General features: G+C 41.2%; 5 protein-coding genes across 6 annotated transcripts in view; 3 read left to right on the plus strand and 2 right to left on the minus strand.

The window, feature by feature from the left end:
- Window positions 1-15,339, minus strand: part of steep1 (STING1 ER exit protein 1) — a 189,763-nt gene that overhangs the window by 95,829 nt on the left and 78,595 nt on the right. The window lies entirely within an intron of this gene.
- The window catches only part of ferry3 (FERRY endosomal RAB5 effector complex subunit 3), a 452,554-nt gene that overhangs the window by 35,880 nt on the left and 401,335 nt on the right, over window positions 1-15,339 (plus strand). The gene's annotated exons all lie outside the window — the stretch shown is intronic.
- On the plus strand, window positions 1,308-5,804 carry LOC140349066 (fibroblast growth factor 6-like). Of its 2 annotated transcripts, none has more exons than XM_072435281.1 (3): window positions 1,308-1,990; window positions 2,472-2,575; window positions 3,126-5,804. In XM_072435281.1, the coding sequence occupies exons 1-3, from the start codon at window positions 1,645-1,647 to the stop codon at window positions 3,213-3,215; spliced, it is 540 nt and encodes a 179-aa protein (XP_072291382.1). In that variant the 5' UTR covers window positions 1,308-1,644; the 3' UTR covers window positions 3,216-5,804. The 2 variants fall into 2 exon arrangements, with proteins under 2 accessions (XP_072291382.1, XP_072291380.1); XM_072435279.1 differs by having other exon boundaries at window positions 1,387-1,990; window positions 3,122-5,804.
- On the plus strand, window positions 9,169-11,108 carry LOC140349426 (fibroblast growth factor 23-like). The gene is made up of 3 exons (XM_072435744.1): window positions 9,169-9,434; window positions 9,514-9,617; window positions 9,695-11,108. Exons 1-3 carry the CDS (start codon window positions 9,251-9,253, stop codon window positions 10,112-10,114), a joined length of 708 nt encoding a protein of 235 aa, XP_072291845.1. The 5' UTR covers window positions 9,169-9,250; the 3' UTR covers window positions 10,115-11,108.
- Window positions 11,105-15,146, minus strand: tigara (TP53 induced glycolysis regulatory phosphatase a). The gene is made up of 6 exons (XM_072435743.1): window positions 15,063-15,146; window positions 13,890-13,927; window positions 13,687-13,808; window positions 13,531-13,608; window positions 13,344-13,454; window positions 11,105-11,988 (listed from the first exon to the last, which is right to left on the minus strand). The coding sequence occupies exons 1-6, from the start codon at window positions 15,098-15,100 to the stop codon at window positions 11,599-11,601; spliced, it is 777 nt and encodes a 258-aa protein (XP_072291844.1). The 5' UTR covers window positions 15,101-15,146; the 3' UTR covers window positions 11,105-11,598.

Genomic DNA, 15,339 nt, shown 5'->3' on the forward strand with positions numbered 1-15,339 from the left:
GACATACTGCAGAGGAGAATATTACATTTAGACAGGCCATATGTTTTCTAAGGAGTAGCCAGAACTATAGTATAATGTGTAAGTGCCTTTTGCATTCTTATTTGTATATACTGTATCTAATTATTTATGAAGCTTTTATTCCAAAAACAAATGATAAGTTATTTGTATAGCTGTGTGTTCTCAAAGTGATAATTTATTTTTTGCTATTTTTGAGAAGTTAGTGAGGGCTATTATCTGTAATTAATCAGCTGCAAATGAAGACATTTAATTAAGTGACATATAAGGAAACACTGTGAAGTTGCTCACGCTAATACAGCAAGTGCAACTAAAATCGTGCTCATTCATGTCTGTCGGTCTTGTAACCACTTTACCATAGTTTTTTAATAGGCCAACTGTTAATTAACTAGACATATGTGCCATTTCTGACATTTCTCGCGACCAAATATTTTGATTCATACCACTTAAGTGCCAATGGCCTGATTTGAGCCCAAATATTACGTTTGCTTTCAATACAAAATGCGAGTTTCTGAAATATCCATTGTGGTTGCAACGCCATCAAAAAGCTGGGGAATAGATTTATAAATAAAATATGCCATTTAAAACAACTGTTCCCACTGTGTTTCTTTAAGTGCATTCAAATGTTCCAGGAGCAGAGCTTCAACTTTAGGCTTGACGGCGATAAACGTGGAAATGGCGCCATCTTTCGGAAATGCAGAGGAACTGCAGCGTGTCAGCCTGTGCGCAAACGCCGTTACATGTGACGCATGGGCACACTGCTTATGACATTATCTATTACATGGAAAAGGCGATAGGCTTTCATGTAAAGGAATGGCATCCCAGTTATGCGTATCATTTTATGACCAGCCTCTTTGCTCTCGTCAGTCAAGGTTGCGAAATGCAAGGCCTCGAAATACCCAATAGGCTACTTAAGTTCGTATCATACTCGGGCACAAGCAATCTTCCATCCCAACTGGGGCCCTGCAATGTTTAGAACAAATTGAACCATGCTTATGCTACCGGTAAATGTTCTCTATCACCACATCAGAAGAAGTGAAGTGGGACCACAAGGGTTCTGTCGTTGCTCTCCGGTGACAAGTGGGTCTGTTTTTACACCTTCCTTTCTAAATAAGGAAACGGCCTGACAGACATATGACCACCGACCCAATTTAGGAGCAGCCTTAATACCACATCATGTCCCGCGCCTCGTGTACGCTACCATAATATTACCCAGTATAAGCAGCAGACTGTTGAGCCTTTTGACTTGCGGCCTGAGCGCTCACCGCCCCGACGTGCAGACAGCATTATGCAGGTGGAATGCACGGCCCCCGCCAGGTTCAAAGGGCCCCTGGTGAGCCCCGGCAACTAGAAGGAGCCTAACGGAGGAGAGAGAGAGAGGCGCGCAACTGAGGAGGCAGAAAAACATGGTAATCACCACCACCAACATCTCCATCACCACCACCACCACCACCATCACCCCCAGCTCTGCGCCTCCTCCACTGCGCCGGGGAGCGCGTTGTTCCATCCCCACAGCCCCGCGCCGCGCTCCAAAAATACCCCGCAGCCAACATGCCGAAGGAAGCAAAACAAGAAGACTGGTATTTTTAGGGTCATTAATTTGGACCACGTGGCCGCAGGGTAAACCGGATGGCCGTTGCGCAAAGGCTCCTCGTCAGTATGTCCTGCGAGGCCGGCACGCCGCAGTGGACGCTGACCGCGGTGCTTCTCCTGGGCTTGCTGCTGGGGGTCGTGTCCGCGCACCCGCTACCGAGCAGCAGGACGGACGCAAGTTTGCTGGAGAAGCGCTGGGAGAGCCTGTTCGCCCGCTCCATGCTGGGCATCTCCGGGGAGAAGTCGGACTTGAACTGGGAGAGTGACTATTTGCTGGGCATCAAACGAGTGCGGAGGCTCTATTGCAACGTGGGCATCGGGTTTCACCTGCAGGTCTTCCCTGACGGCAGGATAAACGGTGTACATAATGAAAACCAGTACAGTGAGTTCTACTTCCTCCGCCTCAATCTAACGCAATAGACATAACGGAGAGGCAGTGTCAATACGCATGGGTCTGGAATGAGCAGCCTGTCTCACCCCTTCTATTCATTTTGCATGCTCCTGTCATCTGACTCTGGGGTGCATTTGGATTTCTCCCACGGTAAAGACAAATCTTTTTTAAAAATTCCACCTCACGTTCTCCCTGACGCGCGACCGTCAAATGAATAGATGGGACGCTTTTCACGCATGGTTGCGATTGGTGACCCGCGCACACTTTGAAACGATTGCATTTGCCTAAATAGCATAAGTCTAATTGACGCACTCGCACGTAATGCAAGTGTACAACAGTGTATATGATGCAGGACAAAGACACTGGATGCTGCGCAGCGCTGTGCACGGTTCCACGCCTAGACTCTGCAGAGCAGCTGTGCGGGCGCCCGGGAAACTGTCACAATCTATGCTCTTTCTTTGTTCTATGTCAGGTTTGATAGAAATCTCTACGGTGGAGAGAGGGGTGGTGAGCCTATTTGGGGTGAAGAGTGGGCTGTTTGTCGCAATGAACCGCCGCGGGAGGTTATACGGAACGGTAGGTATGAACAGAATTTCATTTATTGAACCGCTATGTTAGTTGATGGGTTCTAAAAGTAGGGCGCACTTGCAGCATGATCCTCCTTTTCGTTTTGCCTGTCATATTTTAGGACGGGCCTCCTGCCTGAGACCAGCTGGTCGGCTTCTTTCATTAGTGACCCCTGGTGTCTCTGAGCCTTTGGAGAGAGATATTCTGTGATGAAACATGCCTTTTTAAATGGTTTGAACTAGCATAAGGCATTGCCAGCTCAGACCTTCATTAGACTCAAATTTGAGTTTGATCAGGACTGGATTTAGTTTCTAGATGATTACTTTTTTGTGTTCATCTTTCCCCCGTTTTCTTATTACATCAGGAATCATTTAAAAGATGAAGACAGTTTAGAAAGGTTTTGTCGACACATCTTTGGAGATACCGGTTTGTGGGCAGACAATCTGATAATAGGTTGAATTAAGATGCATGGCTTCAAGACAACATAAAGGAAATCTGCAGCCTCTGTCTTTGTTTCTTCTTGTAAAGTTCTTATGGCTCATCTGTCTTTTTCAGACAGCCTTCCATGACGAGTGCAAGTTTAAGGAGAGCTTGCTCGCAAACAACTACAATGCCTACGAGTCTCAAGTTTACAGAGGCTTCTACATAGCTCTCACCAAGCATGGCCGGGTCAAGAGGGGCAACAAGGCCACCCCCGCCATGACAGTAACGCACTTCCTACCGCGAATATGACAAGCAAACGTTGGCAATAACAACCTTATTTGCACATGTGGATTATATCCAGGTAATACCATACATACAACTCAATATGGACTCCTAGAGAAAGAAGTATCAATATATCTTAAAGTATTTAATAATTTATTTGTATATTTCTGTGTAACTTACTTTGAGTTGGAGGATGTAGACATATCATTTGGTGCTGCTTTTTAATTAAACATATTTTTTGTAAGACAAGGGAATGCGGAAGCTTGAGTTAACAATTTGAATGGGCGAAACCTTGGCTTTGTATCCATGGAAATGCACAGAAGGGAAATTTAATGGATCTTTTTTATTACTTCAAAGCACTGTAGAGATATTTTGAGGACAATACTAGAAAACTGTGTGCATGACATTTCATAAAAAGAATGCCTGTTACTGCGATTATTCTTGTTGTTTGTTCTTTTTGATAGTTTTTTTTTTTGTGTCACTGTCAGGGCGAGCAAAACCCGCACAGAGCTGTTTTTCTTGCTTTGGTTGAGGTAGAGGTGCCTTGAATTCCTATATGTGGGCCCCCTACCCTTGCATGTGAGAAATGTGGTGCTCGAGTCAGAAATAGGAACGAAGCACATCACTCCCACTGACACCAATGAGCCCAATTCTTGGAAGGTCAGAACAAAAGGTTTATTTATTTTCCCTTCCGCAGATACGTCATTGAGACTCTATGCAGCACAGAAGCCCAGTGGAGAACTCTTTGGTCATTCTATTTCTTCCCAATATTTGCAAGGGAGCTTTGACAATCCTAGGTTTGACTTTCACCGATGTTGCTTGACGTGGAAAGCATTGATGGTGAATGTATTTTGGGAGACATATTTGTTTCAGGCCCAAAGTCACTGGGATAGGCACCAGTCACCCGCGACCCCTAACGGGAAAAGCGGCAGAAAATGAACGAATGAGTGAATTTGTATCAGTCGGTATTGTTGGGCTATTGGTCATCTGTGTGTATGTTTTGCTTGGTATGTGACTCTTATTTTACTGAGCGATGGTGACGGAGATGGGCTGTTTTAACGCGCTGTACCGTACTTGAATACTGTTTCCAAGGGCAAAGCAGAGTGAGGATGTTGAAGGAGAATATTAGGGTGAGCGTGGGTGTGAAGAGGACAGGTAAAATACACTGCGAGGCTACTATACAGCGCTAAAATGAAGTGCCATTCGTGTTTCTACCAGATCTGAGAGAGATAGTCTGTCTTTTTTTGTGTGTGTGATTTGGCACATTTTAAGGTCCATCTCTTTGAATGTTTTTTCTTTTTTTTTTTTAAGTGTCCATCTCAAATGTGCAATGAAATACACCTTGTAAACATGTTTGTGCCACTAATAGGTAATTCTTCCCTTTAGCCTCTCAGCTCGGTAATTACATGGTAAAGATCAATAAAGAGGGAGCGCTTACTTCTTGGTGGCTCAAACTATACACAATACTGTTTTTGAACTCAATTCAGCTTACAGCAGACTCAACCAGATGCTTAGGCAGTGATTTCCTATGTTGAGAATGAGCATGGATGTGTAACTTGTGCTTTTTGCACTCTTGTCATGTTCTGTATCTGTTCTGAGATGATCTTGTGGATTTATCTTGAGCCCAAGGAACAGGGCTTTGTCTGACTGTGCAAGATATTATAGTGTCTCTTTCTCACTCTAGGAAAAAGACACAAAACACGAGTCTATAATAGGCTATGAAATACGCCAGGTTGAAATGTAGCAATGTAGAATAATCTAATGCTTCCAAATAAACTGGGCTGGTGGACTGAATACTGTGAACTAAGAAAGCTACCATTCTTTTAATGGCCTGTTCAATATTTCACTATTTTAAAGATTTTTTCTTCTTCTTTCTTTTCTCTACTGTATTTTTAGAAATATCATTGATCAAAGAATGATAGCACTAGACGAGGAATAGGACATTTATATAAATACTTTGGTACACATTCTGATTTACGATAAAGGCAATATTATGTCACCTTTGTTACAGTCATGTGGGGCAGTAGCAGCATGAGCTTCTTCAATATGAATTGAGAATAAGCATAATTAAATGAAGAGCACATTCACATTGTGAACAATGTCATGGTTTTCTGAGGAGTTCCTCCTCAGGCTACACTTAAAGGTATGGAATTGTCATACCTGCTCAGTTGATTTAAAAAAGGGTTGTTCAGCAGGAAATAGATCATTTGGGGGAACTGTATGTGTATGTATGTGCCCCTGTGCTCCGGCAGCCTTTGTGTTTTTCAGTTTTCTATTCCTGCACTGAGGGGAGAGTCTTTCCTCTTTTTTAACATATACCTCACCTTCTGCCTTAGTTCCGATTATTGAAATGATTGTAAATTACTTTAAAACAGCAGATTTCTCCAATCATGTATTTCTTAAAAATATGAGTGAGTAAAATAATATATTACAAATGGTTTTCCTTTTATTTTTGTACGTATGTGCTGTGCACAGCAGTCTACTGTATTCCTGAAAATATGATAATAAAATACTTTTTGTAAAAAATAAAAAACTTGTATTTTTGTTCTTCACATACTTTAAATTCTAGATACAGCTTGAGAAAAGAAAACTTACAATCTCAGGAGGCGGTAACATCTTTTTGTCACAAATGTCGCCCTCTTGTGTCGAGATATGACAGTGTCTGTAGAAGCTTGTCCAAAACACATATTTAAAACTGTCACTGGATAATTGCCGCATGGTGCAGTGAGTGGCTTCTCATTAGTGAAACAAAATGAGAGGGTTTGGTTTAGGCGTATATGCTGCTATATTTTATATACTGTAAAAACATACATTCACCAAAGCAAGTTCCTATGTTTGTGAATTACGTTTATTGACATTGGCAAAAAAACTTTTCTGATTCTTATTCTGATTTAGGCACAACTATTGGGGATGTGGAACCTGAAGCATTAGCCTATGCTAGTGTATGTGTAGTTCCTTGAAAAGGGGGAAGATAGCTACCAGAGAACATAGGTACCAAGGTAGCACCAAGGTATATAGGTATGCATCCGAAAAGATGTCAGCATGTTTGAGAAAGGTCAAATCATTTGCATCGGGCAGAGAAAACATCTTAGGAGAAACAGAAACTAACTTACAAACCTACTACAGATCTGAACCCGTGAGAGTGTTTGGGACGAGCTGGAGAAGGCTTTGTGCAGTGGTCACTCTCTCACATCATCAATACAAGATCAATATAAGATAAGATAATCCTTTGTTGTCCACACATGGGGAAATTCCATTGTTGCAACGCAGGTAGATACAGAGGTAGATACAGAGGAAAAGAACAGATCACTTATAGGAAGTTTGAAAAACACTCAATAGAAGATCTCTTCTAAACAAAAACTCCTATAGACAAAACCTCCCATATGTGACAAATAATGCAGCACCAGATGGAAACAAACCTTATAATATCGCAGAAGCTTATTGAAACTATGTGTGTTGTAATTAAAGCTAAAGGCGGTCAAATATTAGAGCGCGTACCCAACTTTTTTTTAGAGGCAGTGTATAAAGACACTGTCTATACCTGTTGAATAATAGTTTTCTACTGTGTGGCATGTACCCAGGGCCGGCCCAGCCTATAAGCGAACTAAGCAGCCGCGTAGGGCCCCGAGGCGTTAATAGGGCCCCCAATCTGGCAACCCGTCTTATGCGAAGTGCAAGCGCAGCGTGCACCACTAGTGTAGTAGCGCTGCTGGCGCGGCAGCGCACACAGCGGTAACATATAAGGCACAAACCGCATTTATTTGTAATGACAATCTGGCAACCAAGACACCAAACCTGCGCTGATTGGGCAACTTCATTGGGCGCGAGCAGAACGAGAGCAAAACATAAACACAACAGAACATGGTCCTCATGTCCAGAGGAATATATCCCCCCGATGCCGAAAAACGAAAGAAGAAACTTCTTGACGATGTAAAGAAACTGCAAACTCAACAACACTCTCCAGGTATTGAACTTCTCTTACAAAGAGACGGTTAATGCTGCTGTTTGAAACAACACGATTCTGTCACGTTAGTTCGCTCAGGCTGGAGGCGACGAGAGCTCTGCCCCGCGCACAATAATATGTCTGATGAATGAAAAGATAATAAGCTTAACATTTACACCAGCCCGTGTCAGCTGCAGGTGAGGCCGGTGAGGGGCGTCTATGCCCCGGGTCACTAAGAGGCGGAGATCCGGTCCGGACGAGCGCCGTCTCGTCCAGAACCTCTGACGTGAGACTTTGGAGTGAACAGTGTGCGGCCCTGTCCCGGGCCCCTGTCCCCTGTCCCGGGCCCCTGAGCAGGGCCCCTGTGCAGCCTCAGTCAGAGATGAGCGGTTTGAGTTTGCTCTCTCTCACATCACCATGTGTGAGATCAATCGTGACTCGTGATGTCTGTTTTACTTTGACTTCTTAACGTGCAATAAGAGGAACGTAAAGGTTTATGCATGTAAGGTCCATCAGCCAATCACATTGCAGCATTGTGTCATGCAGGAGTCCAGTGTGTGATGTTCTGATCAGAACAAACATTTATATTGTAATTCACTTTTAATAGAGCAATAAACATTTCAATTTATTTAAAAAGCATCATTAGACTATTTGTTATAAATTATAATAAATTGATAGTGAAAAATAACCAGACATATTATAATTACGTCTGTTATAGAATAATACTATATATTTTTATACAAAAGTGGCAAAGTTGCAGAAACGCAGTCTCTTCACTAGCTAGGTTTAGCTAGCAATAGCTAGGTTTGGACCTTCACTTCTAGTTCTGGTCATTCTCTGGGAATAATATGTTTGCACTGTTTTATCAGTGTTAATTGTTAATCAAGCAATGCTTATGCCATTTGTTTAATTTAATATAACTTGTTTTGTCACTTTGGCAAGAAGGAACAGTTGGGAGCTGTAAAAGATAAATTAGTAAGGATAACTATTAGTTTTACATTTTCAGTTAAAATGAATCAATTTGATAATAATTATTTTTCATAGCCAATATTGTATTGAGTAATTAAGTACACTAATGTATTAATAACTGGCTTTAGTCATTTTCTGCTGGCGCAGTTTCATCACATCATCATTTTATAGCATTACAACCTCAACATTTTACTCTTACTTTAGCCGGCTGGACCACATTAAAATGCAGCAGAAGACCCAAAAAAGGTCTGAAAATCTCCCCCAGACCCCCCTGTTCATTAATTTAAACTGCTAATGTGGCTGTAGACCCTTAACGCCCACAAATACACACAAAAACATATCTGGGACGTGTGTTATTTGTACAGGGAGTAGAGGTGATGTCAGCGGAATACCAAGTTGCATTGTGGGATTTAAGTTATCAATATTTGAATTTGTGAGGTGTTGAGAATAAACTAACTGGCAAACGGATGCCCTGGAGTTTGGGTGCTTTGTTTGCGTTGAAGAAAGTTCCCATATGTGAATTGTTTACTGACAATGGCAATAAAACTGATTCTGATGACGTGGTGAGGGGCCCCCAAAAATGTTTTCGCTTAGGGCCCCCTGAAGGCTTGGGCCGGCCCTGCATGTACCCAAGGAAGCAGCTCCCAACCAAACTGCTTAGATATCACAAAAATATGACTGACACATGCACTGACTTACAAGCAGATGTGAGTCAACTAAACCACCCCCGGTTTCTAATGAAGGATTGCATAAACTTGTGCTCATAGGTGAGTTTGCGAGACGGATCCGATCTCATTTTCACGACTAAAATTTGCATAATGTTGTTACAAGTCTTTGGAATGAAGCAAAACTTTATTTTCCCACATCGGCGTTCACTGTCAGACACTGTAAAGTCCAACGGATTCTTCAGCCAATAGGAATCCTTAACCGTAATTTAGTAAATGAGTTAGCTAGTTTATTGACCGTCTATTTAAATAGAGTGGTTGGACTTTCTCCTCCTCCAGTGGAAAGCCACACACCGGCCTGAGTAAAGTGCAGTGAACAGAGAGCACAGTGTCCCTCTGATCATGCCACTGGCTTCCTTTTCCTTCGTCCTGATTACTGTACATGTGTCTGTAATGGTGGATAGTAAACCCTGGCAGCACAATCTGGATCTACAAACCAGCCTCACAAATACAGCGCAGGCACAACCCGGCTTTTCTCCACGATATACAGAGCAGAGGGACTCTATGAGAAGGCCAAATTTCTTAGGTAAGTCTTTACGTTTCCACAAGGAGAATACCTTTAAAACATTGTTCTAAGTCAACTTTGATTTATGTTTATCTTTCAGTTATTTTGCCAGTAAAAACACATAGCAGCAACTTTGTGTCAATATTTGATTTGAGAAGAAAAAGGTTTCTGTGCATGGACCAAAAGGGAGAGCTATTTAACTCAGTGAGTTTTTTTCTCAGAACTGTGCAGATTTGTTCGCGTGTGATGGCGTTCGTTCTTAGACTCCTTCTTCTTTGCAGAGACATGGTGACACAGAGGACTGTCTTTTCCAGCGGCTTTGGCTGGACTGGCCAATTAAGCATGATGTCTTTTACTCTACAAAAGCAGCCCGGCTCTTGAAGTGGCAAGGGCTGGAGTTGAACGTGGCCATGGAGGAAACTTCGGATAAAGAGGACATACGACACAGGCCCCTGGAGCGGTTAAAGAGACAAAAGAGAAGTGAGGAGGTGAATCCTTCTGATCCATTACGATCTGAAACCCATCCTGCCAGGAATCAGAAGGAAACTGATCACCCTAACAGGGATCAAACAGGTGCAGTGTCTAAAGAGACCATCACTTCATGTGACGACCCTCTCAAAGTCCTGCAAACAAATGGATCTGGGAGCCCTGTAAAAAACAATATTGGAGATCAAGTTGAAGATGCTAAATTAGTTACATAAATGTAAAGTGATTTGTGGGCCATATATTCCAAGGGTTTAATTAAGAGCATAGGAAAAAGGCAGAATCAAAAGCCCGCAGGCATCTGCACCGGCTGCTGTTACTTGTGACAATGTCACATGAAAGGAAATTAACAGGATCACCATGATTCAAAGAGATCGTATAAACAAGTTGTATCCGCCCTGTTACATCACAGTACCTAGTCCATCTGTGCTGTTTGAACAACAGATAACCTAGGCAACATTCAACATGAGACTAATGTCAGGTTTGGTCCAAGACCTGCTGTCCTTTAACCTACGTATTGTTCAGATAAAGATTAAGCCAAATGTCGCAGCTGATGTGGCATTGTTTATTATGCATATGCAACCTACAAAATCAGAACGAAAAAGCTTCTCACAACTTTATAATAATAATTATTCACTTGTTGTATTGGTGGGGGTGGACTACTTTAGCCACAGGTGTCCTGGGCCAGATGACAAGAGACTTGGCAGCCATTCTACACCAACAGCCTCCGTGACCTCATTCACATACAACATTCACACAGGAAACATGGTTGAGGTGTCATGATCATGGACGAAACAACATGATCACAATTGTACATTTATAGAAACGTCTGTTGCTAATGAGAATATTTAGTTTGATTGATTATAAAAATGCACTGCTTACTGTAATATAATACATTTTTCATTCATGATCCAGATGTGAGGTGCTGGACACCAACAGTCACAGCAGTGAAATATGTATTTATTGTTGTGCTGGATTATTATTTATATATTTGTATTGTCTTATATTTTGTATGAACAAAATAAATACAATGGAATTCCAAACCTGTTTGCAGATGTACTGTCAATACCAAAGGAAGGTGCATGAAGGAAATACCTTTCTAACATAGACACGCCGTCTTTAGAAAGATTAACAAAGAGATCATCCTCATGTACCCATTGTTCACATGCCAAATTGTATGATTTTAATACGAATAAACACTATAACAGAGGAGTGCATTATTATTTTATTCACGTCTTTTGTCAAATTGGAAATATTTTATTTATGACAAATAAACATTCAAAAGGTGAGGGTGATTTAAAATGATTTACTAACAAACAAAAGCAGAGAACTGAAATAGACATTCTGCTTCGTCATGGTCACTGCTGTTGGAGTGATACTCATATATATACATGACGTCTTTGTAGTAGTTTTCTCCGTTGACCCAAGTGTTAATTCACAGCAATGGCAGTCACTTATTTCCAAAAGGTCAACACGGGAACATTTTGGCCCGTACTCCTATGCAAATCCAAACACTTGAAGGATAAATATAGAAACTTTGCGACTCATTAGTTGACATGACTGTTCACATTTACTATAATGAGCAACTACTGTAAGTTGCGAAAAGTGGTCATAAAACACTAGCAAGCCCCAGAACCAGATGAACTGTATCTATTCTCTGATAAGTCTATGTTGTTGTCAGTAGTATTTACTTGTGTCTTAGTCATTCCTGCAAGAGTTCAAGATGATCTACTCTGTGCATGAAAACACAGTGGATCTGCATAAGTCTGAACCAGTCACGCTCTTTCTCAACAGAAACTATAAAACGACACAAGCCTGTGTTGGGACTCAAAGACAACATGTGTGATTTGTCTAAAACCTGAGGAATGGAACAATTTAACTCTTCCATAAAATACCTAACGGCCTCACGCATGTAGGCTCCATGAGTAACAACAAGCGCATGGACAGGGGCCTCCTGGATCCCATCGTGGGCCCTCCGCTCCACAGGGCTGAGTGTTGGTGGTAGTGTTGGTTCCTTTCCTCGTGTGTCCCAGTGCTCGTGCCCAATTTCCTGAAGCAGTTTCTCCCAAAATATTTTGAAACGTTCTTTGACCTGAACAATAGTAAAAGCAAAGTAAGTATATACACTCTCTTGTTGCATTGAGTATACAGTATGCACATCAAATATTCAAAGCAATGTTGTCAATATCAAAATAACACAGCAGTTAGTTGACTTATCTTTCCTTCCTTTCCTTTCCTTCCTGCTGCTGCCAGACTGTATAACAAACACTGTTAGCCCTGAACACGTGCAATACTGACTTAACCATGTGCAATACCGTCATATTCATGTGCAATTAATGTCATCTTCATGTGCATATAACTGATGTAAATAAGAGTGTTTACTTTACCATTATTATTAGTATTATTTAGTCTTATGCCAGCTATTTTTATTATTATTATTTTATCTTTATTTTTTTCCCTCCATTCCCTATTAAGATATGAGAGGAGTTTTGTTAATAAGAGTTTTTGTTTTTGTTCATAAGAGTTCTTCTATTATCTGTCCTTTCCTCCTGTATCTACTGCGTTGTAACACCAAAATCTCCCCATGTGTGGACAATAAAGGCATATCTTATCTTATCTCCCTGTTGTGAGCATAAAAAAATATATATTTTTGATACTGATGCAACAACGTTACAGTTTTGGCGAGGCCTGCCTTTTGTTTGCGTCAAGCTTAACCTTGTCTGCAGTCATTATAATGATTTTGAAGATGATTGGCACGAACATGTGACGTGAGCCCAAAAATGACAAAGAAGTTCCTTTTAAACAGAACAGATTCTTCTGACTCCCCCACACAGGAAACCAGACTGGTGACTTTTTAATCCATGACTCTGACTCTGAACATGAACCAAACATGGGAGAGTCTGTGAATAAGAAGGTACAATAAATAAATACCTGTAAGAAGTGTATTTAATCATTACCATGGATAATATTTAATACAGCCTATTCACAGAACAATATATCTTTAAAAAAATAAGTATTGTCCAGTATGCAAGCTGCTTTGTAATGGATTAATTAAGAATTTAGTTTAAGCCGTCTTATTTGTTGTTCTTTTATCAAAGCATATCTACAATAGTCTTGATCTCATTCACTCATCACACTGATTTACTCTTGCTCTGTTGGAACCTGCACAGTTAAGACAAGCTGCTGATGGTATTTAGTACTAAATAAAACTGCAGTATAAACTGAAAAATGCAGGGGGGTTGATCTAATAGTGTTTATTTCTAATAGCTTACAGACAGAGAATAATTAAAGACATTCACAATATGATTTTTGTTCAGGTTACAGTATGAGACACGCTTGAAGATGTATATAATTATAATGTGCACATGTTATGTAACCTCTTCTTTTATTGTGTAAAGTGATCATGAGAGTCTGCTCCTGTTTGTGTGTGATGCAGATGTGACTCACCTGCTGCAGACTTTCTCCACCTGGAGGAGTGTAATCTAGAAATGAAAGACCTGCTGCTTTGGCCAGTTCCTTCACGTCCTTCACTTTCTGTCCCTCTGCTATTCCAAAACTCTGTAATATCAGTTCAAAGTTGTTGGCAACACAAAATCATCACAACGTTCAGTTCATAGCAAGTAAAATCTCAAACCTTTTCTTTGAGTAATGGGTCACTAATTATCTGCAAATCTGAACAGCCAGAGTTGTGTTTCACTATGGATTCGGCGGTCTGTAAATAAAATAAAGGCTAGTAAGTTATCTTTAAAATGAAGTTGGACGTGAATGAGCTGACAAAGGCCGTGTTTACCCGCCGTGCTCGTAACATATCGCTCGCATACACATTGCTGAAGTTGATGTCCTTAAGGTAGAGCCCTGCAGCATCTGCCTGTTTGACTCCAGCGTCAGACAGTGGCGAGTCTATGGCTTGACCTATGAACGGAGAAGAAAGATTCATATTAGTCCTAAGTATTGTAACTCAGCACAAAAGCGTACACAAACATGTCCTCCTACCTTGTAAAATACCCATTGTATTATAGCTGGTTTCTCCACTGCAAAAGGAAAAAGGTGAGGGTTCTCTGCTATCATTCTTTTACACTCAAAATGTCACATACTAAATGTGCTTATAGTTTATAATACATCAGCATTTTGTTAAGAATATTTTAACCATGGGAATTATACTATTGTTTATTTATTTATTTTTTTTCGTCCAGCTTAAACCTCTTTCTCCATTTCCATCACGCACATATCGCGCAGTGCGTAGGGCATCAAGCACTGTTCTTTCACAGCAGGGAGCCTTCTGTAGGCCTACGCTGTCTTTAACTAGGATCTAGTGTCGCATCTCTCTACATTTGAAGTTTGAGATTCGCAGAGGCACAAGTTCAAACGGACAGATCAGGGATGGAACTTGGCATTAGAAGTGGTTCAACTTCTTCTCGCAAATGTCTAAATCATGTTTTCATAAATGCAAAAGAAAGCGTTTACAGTTTGCAGCCTGTAGTGTTTTCTAGATTCTGCAGAAGAAGCAGGAGAAGGGCTCCGGGTGACACTGAAGCAGGGGCGGAGCAAGGAAATGTGGGGACGGGGGGCCTCAAAATAAGAGATAAAAGAGTTGCTAATAATATAATATCTCAAATTCACCAGAATACAGACAATTAAATGATTTTTCGTTAAAAGATTCTCGGTTGACAGCCCCCTAATCCCATTTAGGTTTGTGATTTGGGCAATATTTACAAAGAAAAAAAGACTCACTTTAATAATAATACTTAAGATAGTATTACAGTCATCAAATCCCTGTATGTTTTACACGTTCAAAGTACTGCTATCAATACTGTCAACAGTATTTCTTTTTCCCTTAAGTACAAACACTTCACTGTGACAAACTAAATACTAGCCCTGCTTGGCTGTGTTGTGAGCCTGGACGAATGTTAATGAAGAATATAAATAACAAAGTGCACATTCATAGATGAAACTAAAACATTGTTCAAACTCGGGTTACGCAGCACAGTTACACTGACACCTCGTGGTGAGAGAATGCAAGTACACGCTAGCTTTATAGTCTGTTTTTTTGTCAGTTGTAAACTAGTCCTAAAACGTCATTTCCCTGCAGCGCATGCGCCGGTCTGTAGGCTACAGCGTTAACGTGCCATTTGGAAGTGTCACATGCGCTGACATATTGAAACTTACTGTCGGACAAGAGTGAGTCCAAAAACGAGAGTGGTCATGTTCTGTCAGCTCTGAAGGGACCGTCCCGGCTCTGAAGGGACCGTCCCGGCTCACGGCCCCATAATAGATCCAAGTACAGCCCCGTGTGGTCGAGGCTCGCGCGTCACACGCGACAGGGAGCGGCCGCTACTGGGACTGATCAACCACGTGGCTTTATGTGGCTTTATGTCACATAATAGTTCAATAAACGTTTACATGATACTTAATGGTGCGATACATTGCGTATAGTTTAGGCTTG

Source organism: Eucyclogobius newberryi, unplaced genomic scaffold, assembly GCF_026437365.1.
Source record: "Eucyclogobius newberryi isolate DKJ021-1_F unplaced genomic scaffold, fEucNew1.0.hap1 SCAF_7, whole genome shotgun sequence".
Lineage (NCBI taxonomy): Eukaryota > Metazoa > Chordata > Actinopteri > Gobiiformes > Gobiidae > Eucyclogobius > Eucyclogobius newberryi.

Bases quoted from the DNA above. Each gene is read 5' to 3' on its own strand.
- LOC140349066 (XM_072435279.1), top strand. From the start codon at position 1,645: ATGGCCGTTGCGCAAAGGCTCCTCGTCAGTATGTCCTGCGAGGCCGGC. The intron at 1,991-2,471 runs GTGAGTTCTACT...GTTCTATGTCAG, and splicing joins ACATAATGAAAACCAGTACA to GTTTGATAGAAATCTCTACG. The intron at 2,576-3,121 runs GTAGGTATGAAC...TGTCTTTTTCAG, and splicing joins GCGGGAGGTTATACGGAACG to ACAGCCTTCCATGACGAGTG.
- LOC140349426 (XM_072435744.1), top strand. From the start codon at position 9,251: ATGCCACTGGCTTCCTTTTCCTTCGTCCTGATTACTGTACATGTGTCT. The intron at 9,435-9,513 runs GTAAGTCTTTAC...TTTATCTTTCAG, and splicing joins GAGAAGGCCAAATTTCTTAG to TTATTTTGCCAGTAAAAACA. The intron at 9,618-9,694 runs GTGAGTTTTTTT...TCTTCTTTGCAG, and splicing joins AGGGAGAGCTATTTAACTCA to AGACATGGTGACACAGAGGA.
- tigara (XM_072435743.1), bottom strand. From the start codon at position 15,100: ATGACCACTCTCGTTTTTGGACTCACTCTTGTCCGACA. The intron at 13,455-13,530 runs GTTTGAGATTTT...CTGATATTACAG, and splicing joins ACCCATTACTCAAAGAAAAG to AGTTTTGGAATAGCAGAGGG. The intron at 11,989-13,343 runs GTGAGTCACATC...ACTATTGTTCAG, and splicing joins GTGGAGAAAGTCTGCAGCAG to GTCAAAGAACGTTTCAAAAT.